This window comes from Rhinatrema bivittatum, chromosome 2 (genome assembly GCF_901001135.1).
Source record: "Rhinatrema bivittatum chromosome 2, aRhiBiv1.1, whole genome shotgun sequence".
Taxonomy (NCBI): domain Eukaryota; kingdom Metazoa; phylum Chordata; class Amphibia; order Gymnophiona; family Rhinatrematidae; genus Rhinatrema; species Rhinatrema bivittatum.
The window spans coordinates 811,120,715-811,133,108 of record NC_042616.1 but is presented as its reverse complement, the minus strand read 5'-3'; the positions used below and the strand labels follow the sequence as shown (position 1 = coordinate 811,133,108).

General features: G+C 49.6%; 1 protein-coding gene across 3 annotated transcripts in view; it reads left to right on the top strand.

Moving 5' to 3' along the window:
• Positions 1–12,394, top strand: part of LOC115085798 (unconventional myosin-XV-like) — a 124,806-nt gene that overhangs the window by 36,130 nt on the left and 76,282 nt on the right. For all 3 annotated transcript variants that reach the window (XM_029592222.1, XM_029592221.1, XM_029592224.1), the window contains exons 3-6: positions 5,916–6,010; positions 6,814–6,856; positions 8,211–8,283; positions 11,657–11,730. In XM_029592222.1, the coding sequence (XP_029448082.1) occupies positions 5,916–6,010; positions 6,814–6,856; positions 8,211–8,283; positions 11,657–11,730 (285 nt within the window). The remainder of the gene's footprint in view (positions 1–5,915; positions 6,011–6,813; positions 6,857–8,210; positions 8,284–11,656; positions 11,731–12,394) is intronic.

Genomic DNA, 12,394 nt, shown 5'->3' with positions numbered 1-12,394 from the left:
GCGGCTCCAACTTTGCTCTCTGCTTTCACGGCAAAGATTAAGGGAAATTGGATTCAAACAGCATCCCAGGGCCCTGAGTTTTAAGCACGGGGGGGGGGGGGGGGGGGGGGGAGAGGGGGATTCTGCACGGTGCGGCAGATACTGGCATAAGCTTGCTGGGCAGACTGGGTGGCTCATTTGGTCCTTTTCTGCCGTCATTTCTAAGTTTCTATGCTTCTAGAAGCTAATGTGCCACAGTCAGTGAAACAAAAATTAAGCGGAAAAGAATTTGGATATTTCAGAAAGACCGCGATCTGAAACATACCTCAGAATCAGCCAGGAAAGAGAGAGGACGGTTCTGGAATGGCCTTCAAACTCCTTGGGCTTGATTATCATGGAAAATCTATGGGGAGATCTCAAACATGCAGAGCATGCTAGAAGGCCTAAGGATATTTCTGAGCTACAAGGAAAAGTGGGAAAACTGTCCAAACATTTGCACAGGCTACATTCAATGTTTTATCAATTTGAATCTGTTAAAATCAGCAAACAAATACTAATTTTGTATTAAACATCGCAGAAAGATGACATGACTAACTTTGTACCAGACAGAGAGAGGTTGTGTGGACTTTTGTTCACATACAGGCCGATACAGAGCAATGCGCTCGGCCGAGTGCACCGTTTAGCCCCCGTTTGATCACGCGTTTTACACGCGCTATTATTACCCCTTTATACTGTAAGAGGTAATAGCGCGTGGAAACACGCGGCCAACCCCCCCCCCCCCCCCCCCGAAACTAATAGCGCTCATCACATGCAAATGCACGTTGATGGGTCTGTCTGGCAGGCTTCATGTACAGTAATAAGTAGAAGTCCCAGCAGAAACACAGGAGCTCACATGCCCCAGTCTATCAGGCTATGCAGGAAACTTAACTTACGTTATTACAAAGCCCTGTGGTTAGACGTGGGAATGGAGGGGTCTCGGAGGGAATTAAGTGGAGGAATTTGTATGCTCATCTGTCTTTAAGATGGTGGAGTACAAAGGAGGAAGATTACAAAAAAACTGTCCTGGTCAAGGAGAGATATCCTACAAGCGTTCACAGAGCTGGCAGCTGGGATATATTCTTGGAAGTGTGGACAGGCTGAATGGGCCGGATGTATTTTCCCGCTGTCATCTGCTGTGTTATTGTGTTACTATTTTTCACAAACCTGACAACTGCTAAGTAATTATATTTCCATTTCTTTAAAAAGTTCCTCGCGACCCCCTGTAGCTTAGGGAGCTAAGCATGTTGTAGGACAACACATGCACAGACCTGGCTGATTGACCATGCAACGTGCAATGTTATTTGGAGCATCTGGGCCAATATGATTTGGGTATGTGATGTAATCTGCGACTATCCCTTGCGTGGGACACTTGCTTTGTGCAAGAGCAGCCATGAGAAGAGCTTGACGGTCTTCGCTACCTTTGCCCTGTGTTCCTACGAATTCCGATGTTGAAGATCTAGCGTCTGGTTGGCAGACCTCACGCCACTTTGCCCTGAATGACATTGCGCCCATTAAACTGGCTCGGGTCCCTCGTAAACATTACGCACCCTGGCACTCTGCTGAATTACAAAATTCTAAAAAGAGAGTTACAGCGAATTGAATGGAGGTGGCAGACAAGCAAAACAGAGATAAACAGAGAAGGCTGTCAAGCTAAATTAGCACTTTATAAAACTACCATAGACGCTGCCAAGAGAGAGTTTTTCTCCCAAAGAATTCAGCTGCTGCTTTCCGCCCACAGGAATAATTTAGTGTAATCCACTCTCTGATAAAAACCAGCTCAAAATGGGCCCTCCATTCCACCCTCACTGTCAAGTGAGGACTTTGCTGACTTCTTTAGCAGGAACAAGGGTTTGCCAGGGTCTACAAACAGCACCCACCCCCCATCTCTTCCTCTTCTCCCGTTTCTTGGTCTTCTTTTGTTCTTCCTGCTCAATACTAGCGTCACTTAAGGATAACTCTTGTCCATTTAACTCGTGCTCCACTGCATTAATGAAGGTTCTGAGGTCAGATCTGGGAAATTTTGTCTACCAATTTAAAAGAGGTGACAGCTCTCCCTATCCGTAAGAAACCAAAATGCCAGTTCTCCTGAATTAGCGAACTACAGGCCAATTTCATCTCTCCCTATCCTATCAAAAGTTATTGGAAAAAGTAGTGTTCAGTCAGCTACAGGATTTCCTGACAGTAACATACTTCAAGAATCTCATTCCAGGCTCCGTCCGCCTCATAATACAGAGGCCCTGCTTCTCTGTGATTTCAATATGATTAGGGAGGGGTTTGACAAGGGGCTTAAATATTTCTTGGTTCTTATTGATTTATGTGCAGCCTTCGACACCAGAAATCACCCTATTATTTTGGGCCATCTTGAATTGCTGGGTTATTGTTTCTACAGTCCTTCACTGGTTTTCATCTTCTCTAATGGACCGATCTTACCAAATGTTTACAGGCAAGTCTTCCTCCTCCACTGTACCTCTTATTACAGGGGTCCTTCAAGGTTTCTCACCTTCTCCTATACTATATTCAATATTTACCTGTTCCCTCTTTGCCATGTACCCTCTCAGCTTGAAATCTCCTTCAAACTGGATGCCGATGACATGCAATGTTTTTTCCCTATCACGTCTACATTGTCTGCTGCCTTCGACAAACGTTTGCTCCATTTTTCACAGATCAGCGATTGGTTATCCTGTAACAGCCTTGTATTAAATCTGTTAGGCCTACCGGCCTCAGGACGACTCCACTCCGCTCCCCCGCTGATCCTAGCCCTCGGGTCGCTGCGCGGGCATGCCCCCGGCAGGGCTGACGCTCTCCCCGCACCGCCGGGGCCACTCCGTCTCTACTGCAGGCAGGGACGCTACCGACGGCCTCTTTGGCCCCGCCCCCCAGGTACGCGTGCCGCCGGCTCCTCCCGTTGACATCGAGCTCTGCCCCTATTAATACCCAGCAGCAACCTCTGCCCGACGACTTGGCAACAGGTCTCTTCGCCTTGGGTTCCGGCCTGGCCTTCCTCGCTCAGCGTTCTGCGTTCCTGTCTCCTTCCTGCCCGTTCCTGACTTCTTCCTCCTGCCTGGTTCCCATCTTCTGTTCCACCTTCCAGCCCACGTGTTCCACCCTCACTCCGCTTCTCCTCTGGAAGGATCTCCTCATTGCCTGACCTCGGAACGGACCTCACGTTGCCTGATTGCCGCCTGCCACTGACCACTGGACTGGACCTCACGTTGCCTGCTTCCCACCCCTTCGCCATTTCTCTCCACAGGGGCCCTCCTAAGACCAGCCAGCCCCGGTACCCAAGGGCTCAACCTGCGGGGAATGAAGGCTGGTAGTGGTGAAGCTCACGTTGGCCACTGCATCGCTCCAGCCTCCCCTCTCGACGGTGGAGACCAGGAGGGGCTTACCCCTCCAAGTAGTATCAACGCCACCTCGGGCTAAGGGTCCACCATCATCACTGGACGTTCGTAACAAAATCTCAGTAAAACTGAGAGACTTTTTTTTTTTCACAGGCTGAGATTGATCCCATCCCCACCCACTCCTTTAAAGTCGTTAACGTCTAGATCAAACCCAAAGTGCGAGACTGAAGTGTCCTCCTACCTTCTACTCTCTCTCTGCGCACAAAAATACCGTCACTGGTTCATAGAGGTTTCTTTAAACTCTGAATGCTCCGCACTATTCAACCGTTCTTAAACACCGCTGACTTCTTTCTTGTCACACAGGCTTTAATTCTATCTTCTCCAGAGTACTGCAGTTCCCTCTGCCTAGATCACCTCAGCCTACATTGCAAGCCTCGCAGGCCCATCCAGAGCTCTTCAGGCCTTTACACGTGCACATCTCTCCGATTCTAGCAGAGCTTCACTGGCGCATTAGATTTAAATCTTGACATCAGTATTCATACCTATTAAAGGCCTTGCACCAAGTGGTTTTCTCAAACCTGTCATCTATTGCCCCACCCGTTCCTTATGATCCACATCAAACGATCTGATTTTAAAAAAAGATCCGATTAGGCCCAGTGTCGTCAGCACCGTATGTTTAGTGTTGCAGGTGATCAACTATGGAAGGAGTTCCCAGACGTCCTTGAGGCAGAAAACGTTCTATTGCACTTCAGAAAACTTCTGAAATCGCACCTGTTTCCCTCTGCATTTCCTGTCTAACTTACCCTTTTGGTCACTTCCATGCTTGGCCACTGTGAGGATAAGCCGCCGTACCTTGTATGTATGTTTTCATCCTGTCTGTTTAAATGTTACGTCTCAATATCATATCAAGTCATGTTTCTTTTAATATTGTGTATGTTTATAGTAACCCGCTGAGATCTGTGAACTGGCGGTCTATCAATTTTATAAATAAATAAATAAGTCTAAAGACGATGCCTCCAACGTAAGATGTGGATATAAAACGCCAAGGATGAACTTTTCTTGTGCCTTTTTGAGGATGGTGCATGCTTTAGGTTAGCAGATGATGATGATGATGATGGCAGATAAGGACAATTGGCCAACCCAGTCTGCCCGGCTCTGTCTGTGTACACTGCTTTATTTATTTATTTATTTTAAAACTCTTCTATACCGTCGTTAAGTTAATTCACCATCACAACGGTTTACAGAAAGGCACAATAAGAAAGAAAAAAACCCCAACTATAATTGGTATAGATTACAAATTATTCATGTGCCAACATAGAACAGTAACATATTTTAATAAGAAAAGACTGTGTTGATTAAGGCTTATATGTCGGTTGAAAAACTGTCAAGCGGTTCAAATCTAGCGTTAATATGCAATTGGAGATATTAGAGGAAAAAACTGATTACTTGGTGCATCATTATCGTTCAACTGTTTTCCTCCTTCTCTTTGTCTTTATAAAAAGCTTGTTTAAAAAGCCAGGTTTTCAGCTTAGTTTTAAATAGTTTCAAATTTCTCTGCAGCCTTATTTTGAGTGGCATGGAGTTCCATAGTACAGGTCCAGCCAGCGACAGTGCTCTCTCCCTTACCTGAGTGAGGCGCGCTGATTTGACAGAAGGAATAGTTAATAGAGCTGTATTGGCAGATCTCAGGTTTCTGTGTGGTACATGTAAGCGCAGTGCTGTGTTAAGCCAGTCGGCCTTTTCATCATAGATTAGTTTATGAATCATACACAATGCTTTGTATTGTATTCTTTGCTCAATTGGAAGCCAGTGTAGCTCAGCAAGTGTACCTGTGATGTGGTCTCTTTTCTTTTTGCCTGTCAAAATTCTAAAGATATCTCCCAACTGCCAGCCGTACAAGGTTGACCACCTGCAGAATATTGTTCCTTATCCAAGGTGGATGAATGTGCATGCAAAACGAACATCGAGGTCCTCTCTCCCTCACCCACAGCTGCATGGCCTTCACCCATCTTCCCAACCTCCCATTCCTACCACTGGCCAGTGGCCAAGCTGAGACATTCTGGGCTTCAGAGACAGTGACTTCTGACAGCAGGAGAGGTGCCATCAACTGGCATTGATAAGTAAAGAAAAAAAAATATCAGAAAAGACCAAGTCCTGTTTCCTTTCTTGCTTGGTGACATGGCCTCAGCCTGCTCTGGGTCTCTTTCTACGCAAGGGGGAGGTCTGGAAGACTGATAGGTTTCCAGCGTATGGCGCTGACAGAATGGCAGGTTATTTTGCCAGAATAATGGGCTCCAGCAGTAAGGCTCAGGCCTTTCCGGAGGATAAATCCTCTCTTCTCACTGGCTGGCGCTGGGTGTCTGCTCACGTTTTACCGGAGCAGAAGTAGCCAGCTGTATCTCACTGGCTGAATTAAAAGTGTGCACTGTATTTTTAAGAGCCATCGTTAAGGGTGGTGCAAGGATCTTTTTTTCTATAAATTAATCCTAAATTAGTTTTAAGTAAAAGTATTGCTGTCTGGGCTCTGTTGTTCTCTTTCCCTCTTTCTTTGCCCAGAAGGGACATTACCCCAGGCCCCCGGAGAGGAGCGCTGGACACCCCCAGGAACGGCTGGTGGAGATCTTGCTGGCGTTTGCCCATCAGCACTTCAGGTGAGAGGGTATCAGAAGCGCCAAGCCAGGCACGGCCACAACTGCTCCACATTGCTTGGGCCAAGGCCACAGCGCGGGTAGAGAGAAATTGCACACCGCGGTGCGCCAGATCCCTCACCCGAATGTGTTAAAAGAAAGTAAGGAAATGCGTAATAAAACAACAGGGAAACGTTTTTATTTTCTTTGAGGTATCTCAATTGCAAGATTTTCTGAATCCTAGGATGCAGATATCTATTAAAGATGGAGGTGTAAGTAATTAGTATATTGTTGAAACTTTCATGAATATGAATATCGTAACCAAGTCAAACTGTATATATTGTATATAGAATATATGCTACAAATTATACTCCCATTCATTTGTATTCATATGTTACAATGTTTTTTACTTCAATAGTTTAATCAATTGTTATCTTGTTAAATGTAAAATAGGGCAGATCTCGCCCTATTCAACCTGTTACCTGGAAACCGATGTGATATCTCGATCGAATGTCGGTATACAAATAAATAAATAAATAAATAAATAAATAAATATCCAAATTATTCTACTATAATGTTTTTCCAAAAAATGTTTCCTCACGTACAAATTTCTTCCTCCTGGAATTGCCTCTGTGATGTCTGGTTTTTGAACAAATATGTTTACGTCTTATCTGTAAGTTGTGTAATTAGAATGTATGTTCAAAACTTTAATATTTCATTTTGCAAAGTTGATTCTTACTTTGTAATAGTTTTGAAAAACTAATAAATAAAAAATAAAAAAAAAAAAAAAAAGAAAGTAAAGAAATTTCGGTTCTGCTCTCTTCCAGGCACCCAGAGAACGTCACCAGGTCTTCCGTGAAATACACAAAGGTAACTCCCAGGCAGCAGAGAGGCGCAGCTCCCGGGTGGGGGTAAAAGCTGCCCTTGGTTTGGGGTTGTCCGCTCACTCCGGGTCGCCTGAGCTGGCTGGCCCAGCTCCGGTGATTTCCCCGTTGCGGTGCATGCAGTGGTAATTCTGATCATTTAGGGGAAATCGATGGAATCAGTCAGAGGGGGGGAACACCGGGACCGGACCAGCCTCTTCGGATGACCTGGGGTGAGGGTGGGAGATGGAGGGGGATCTGCTTGCTGTTGGAATGTGGATCCATCTTTGGGGATATTCGTGATCTGAAACGACTCCGGAACATGGGCAGGAGCTGGCGGGGAAAGCCACAAGGAATTCTAACGATACCGACAGATCCCAGAAGGCAAGGGAGAGGGATTCAGGGTGGACAGCATAACCTCTGAGCGGAAGAAGAACATCAGCCAGAGGGAGGGGAGAACGGCCGCAGCAGTCACAATCCTCCCCAGGGCAGCGTTTCCCCAGCCCTTGCAGGCCCGAGGCGCGTCCACGTGAACCCAGATGTTGTGCGGCGCGCCAGCCTCCAGGGAGCGGGCAGGGCGGACCATGAGGAGGCTCCCCCGGTGGAGAGGAGAGCTGAAGGCCTCACCGGTCTCTCTTCCAGACTTGAAAGCAGAGGGAGAGAAGGGGCAGAGACCCACGTGACGCCCTCCCTACGTAAGTGCAGGAGGAAGGGAGGGAGCTGGCGTGATGTGGGCAGCCGGCCGAGTGGCTGCCGCGGGCGGGGCGAGCCGCATCCAGTGCCCAGAGCAGGCTCTCCCCCTCTCACGCGGCCTGGGGGGGGGGGGGGGGGGGAACGCGCTGTGCGCACTGCGCGAGCTGCACACGGCCGGCCCCCCCCTGCTCTCTGTGCCCTGCATGCTGCCTGTTCATTCCCCCGTGCCAGCGCTCACGCCGCAGCTGACGAGGGGAGGCGGGCGCGACTGCACGTGCGCTGGGAAAGACGCCACCGCCGCGAGGCGAGGTGAGAGCAGAGCCCGGGAGCAGCAGGCAGCGACGACCTTTCCTATCCCCGGAGCCGAAACATCAGCAGCGAACAGAGACACCGCAGTGTCAAAGCAGTAAAGGATCAACAAGGATGAAACCAAGGGTCACAAAAAATAAAAATAAACCCCAACCATACAAAGCAAACCAAAATGCACAGCATCTGACAATAACCTACAGCTCAGACCCCATCCCCCCTTCCTCCCCCAGTCATGGAGGGCCCAGAGCAGAACCAGGGGAAGACCCCAGGGGCAGAGGGAAACCTTCGGCTTGGGATTTGCCCATGAGGGGATGAAAGCTCCTTCCTTACGCTCTGTACGTGTCTCTTCCTCCTGACAGAAGCCCCTCTCGCAGCCCCTCCTGCCCCACTCGGGCAAAGTGGTGGATGAAACAGCCCTGGAGATCTTCAAAGGTGAGTTCATGCTGACCCGTAACCCAGGCACCATGGCGATGCATTAAACCCAGGACGGGATTCATTCTGCCAGAATAAACCGGAGCCAGCCACGAATCCTCTGTGCCAGGAGTGGCCAGCACCCTCGCGCAAGAGCCACAAACCGGTCAGGTTTTTCAGAGAATATTCATGAGAAAGATCTGCATGCACTGCCTCCTTTGTAGGCAAAGTTATCTCATGCACATTCAATCCGCATATCTTCAAAACCAGACCAGCTTATAGCTTTGGAGGAATGGAACTGGTAGCTTTGTACTCTAGATATCCCAGGCTTTACCCCTCACTCCCCCACAGCTAAGGATCCTCTGTGCTTATCCCAGGCTTTACCTCTCACTCCCCCACAGCGAAGGATCCTCTGTGCTTATCCCAGGCTTTACCCCTCACTTCCCCACAGCTAAGGATCCTCTGTGCTTATCCCAGGCTTTACCTCTCACTCCCCCACAGCTAAGGATCCTCTGTGCTTATCTCAGGCTTTACCCCTCACTCTCCCACAGCTAAGGATCCTCTGTGCTTATCCCAGGCTTTACCCCTCACTCCCTCACAGCTAAGGATCCTCTGTGCTTATCCCAGGCTTTACCTCTCACTCCCCCACAGCGAAGGATCCTCTGTGCTTATCCCAGGCTTTACCCCTCACTTCCCCACAGCTAAGGATCCTCTGTGCTTATCCCAGGCTTTACCCCTCACTCCCCCACAGCTAAGGATCCTCTGTGCTTATCCCAGGCTTTACCTCTCACTCCCTCACAGCTAAGGATCCTCTGTGCTTATCCCAGGCTTTACCCCTCACTCCCTCACAGCTAAGGATCCTCTGTGCTTATCCCAGGCTTTACCCCTCACTCCCCCACAGCTAAGGATCCTCTGTGCTTATCCCAGGCTTTACCTCTCACTCCCCCACAGCTAAGGATCCTCTGTGCTTATCCCAGGCTTTACCCCTCACTCCTGACAGCTAAGGATCCTCTGTGCTTATCCCAGGCTTTACCTCTCACTCCCCCACAGCTAAGGATCCTCTGTACTTATCCCAGGCTTTACCTCTCACTCCCTCACAGCTAAGGATCCTCTGTGCTTATCCCAGGCTTTACCCCTCACTCCCCCACAGCTAAGGATCCTCTGTGCTTATCCCAGGCTTTACCCCCCACAGCTAAGGATCCTCTGTGCTTATCCCAGGCTTTACCTCTCACTCCCCCACAGCTAAGGATCCTCTGTGCTTATCCCAGGCTTTACCCCTCACTCCCCCACAGCTAAGGATCCTCTGTGCTTATCCCAGGCTTTACCCCTCACTCCCCCACAGCTAAGGATCCTCTGTGCTTATCCCAGGCTTTACCCCTCACTCCCTCACAGCTAAGGATCCTCTGTGCTTATCCCAGGCTTTACCCCTCACTCCCTCACAGCTAAGGATCCTCTGTGCTTATCCCAGGCTTTACCCCTCACTCCCCCACAGCTAAGGATCCTCTGTGCTTATCCCAGGCTTTACCCCTCACTCCCCACAGCTAAGGATCCTCTGTGCTTATCCCAGGCTTTACCCCTCACTCCCTCACAGCTAAGGATCCTCTGTGCTTATCCCAGGCTTTACCTCTCACTCCCCCACAGCTAAGGATCCTCTGTGCTTATCCCAGGCTTTACCCCTCACTCCCCCACAGCTAAGGATCCTCTGTGCTTATCCCAGGCTTTACCCCTCACTCCCTCACAGCTAAGGATCCTCTGTGCTTATCCCAGGCTTTACCCCTCACTCCCTCACAGCTAAGGATCCTCTGTGCTTATCCCAGGCTTTACCCCTCACTCCCCCACAGCTAAGGATCCTCTGTGCTTATCCCAGGCTTTACCCCTCACTCCCCCACAGCTAAGGATCCTCTGTGCTTATCCCAGGCTTTACCCCTCACTCCCCCACAGCTAAGGATCCTCTGTGCTTATCCCAGGCTTTACCCCTCACTCCCTCACAGCTAAGGATCCTCTGTGCTTATCCCAGGCTTTACCCCTCACTCCCCCACAGCTAAGGATCCTCTGTGCTTATCCCAGGCTTTACCCCTCACTCCCTCACAGCTAAGGATCCTCTGTGCTTATCCCAGGCTTTACCCCTCACTCCCCCACAGCTAAGGATCCTCTGTGCTTATCACAGGCTTTACCCCTCACTCCCCCACAGCTAAGGATCCTCTGTGCTTATCCCAGGCTTTACACCTCACTCCCCCACATCTAAGGATCCTCTGTGCTTATCCCAGGCTTTACCCCTCACTCCCCCACAGCTAAGGATCCTCTGTGCTTATCCCAGGCTTTACCCCTCACTCCCCCATAGCTAAGGATCCTCTGTGCTTATCCCAGGCTTTACCCTTATTCCCCCACAGCTAAGGATCCTCTGTGCTTATCCCAGGCTTTATCCCTCACTCCCCCATAGCTAAGGATCCTCTGTGCTTATCCCAGGCTTTACCCCTCACTCCCCCATAGCTAAGGATCCTCTGTGCTTATCCCAGGCTTTACCCCTCACTCCCCCACAGCTAAGGATCCTCTGTGCTTATCCCAGGCTTTACCTCTCACTCCCCCACAGCTAAGGATCCTCTGTGCTTATCCCAGGCTTTACCCCTCACTCCGGTGGAGCGCACTGTTAACCTGCGATTGGACGTGCGTTTTCGACGCGCTAGCTTTTCCCCTTATTCAGTAAGGGGTAATTACGCATCGAAAACGCATGTCCAACCCCCCCCCCCTGAACCTAATAGCACCCGCAACATGCAAATGCATGTTGATGGCCCTATTAGTTATTCCCACGCGATTCAGAAAGCAAAATGTGCAGCCAAGCCACACATTTTACTTTCAGAAATTAGCGCCTACCCAAAGGTAGGCGTTGATTTCTCTGGGCACTGGGACAGTGCACAGAAAAGCAGTAAAAACTGCTTTTCTGTGCACCCTCCGACTTAATATCATGGCGATATTAAGTTGGAGGTCCCAAAAGTTAAAAAAGTAAAAAAAAAAAGAATTTGAAATCAGCCCGCGGCTCGCGGGTTGAAAACCGGATGCTCAATTTTGCTGGCGTCCGGTTTCCGAACCCGTGGCTGTCAGCGGGTTTGATAACAGATGCCGGCAAAATTGAGCGTCGGCTATCAAACCCGCTGACAGCCGCCGCTCCTATCCGAAAAGAGGCCCTAGGGACGCGCTAGTGTCCCTAGGGCCTCTTTTGCCGTGGGCCCTCATTTGAATACAGAATCGCACGCACAGGAGAGTGGCCTGTGCACGCGCCGGGAGAGCAGGCATTCACCCGCTCTCCCGTGACTTTTACTATATCGGCCCGTTAGTGAGGGATTATTTTCTAATGTTATTCCTCAATAATTAGCATTATTTCCTTTTAATTTTGCAGTTGTTCTGACCTTCATGGGAGACCTGCCCTGCATTCTTAACTCAGAAGTGATCCTGACTCATAGGCTTCTGCAGGTATCTGCTCCAAGCTCTTTCTCATTCTCTCGTCTTGTCTCTGCCTGCCACTGCCCCTGGAAAGGTTTAAGATAGGGATTGATTTGATTTGCACCGCTCGTCCCCATTTTGTATTCTATAACAGCTACGGGCCGATGCTGTACCGTGCTCTGGCTGCAGCACACGATTAACCCTGAGACTGCACGAGCGTTTTGGACACGCGTCCATGCAAAACGTGGCTTAGCACATCCAAAACGCGCATCCTGTCGCGCGCGCACCTAATAGTACTTCATCACGCGCAAATGCCGGTCGACGAGGCTGTTATCGATTCCCTCCTCCAGGCGCACGTTATTAGTCTCAAAAATGAATACCAGCTCTGGAGCTGGGGTTAAGTCTTGAGGAGCCCAAAATGTGTACAAAAAAAAAAAAAAGGCAGAAAATACAAGCGTCCGTTTCCCTAAGCCATGGCTGTGCACATATTTGGAAAACGGACGCCCTAAAATTGTGCGTCCTTTTCCCTAATCGGCTGACAGCCACTTCTCCTGGGCGCCCCCTGCTGAGGAGGCACTAGGGACGCGCAATTTCCCCCTACCGCCTCCTTTTTACCACGGCCGCCCATTTGCACGTGGCGCTGGGCACCTCGGAGAGGTGGATCGGCGAGCGTTCAGGGAGGGAGGGTTCTCAG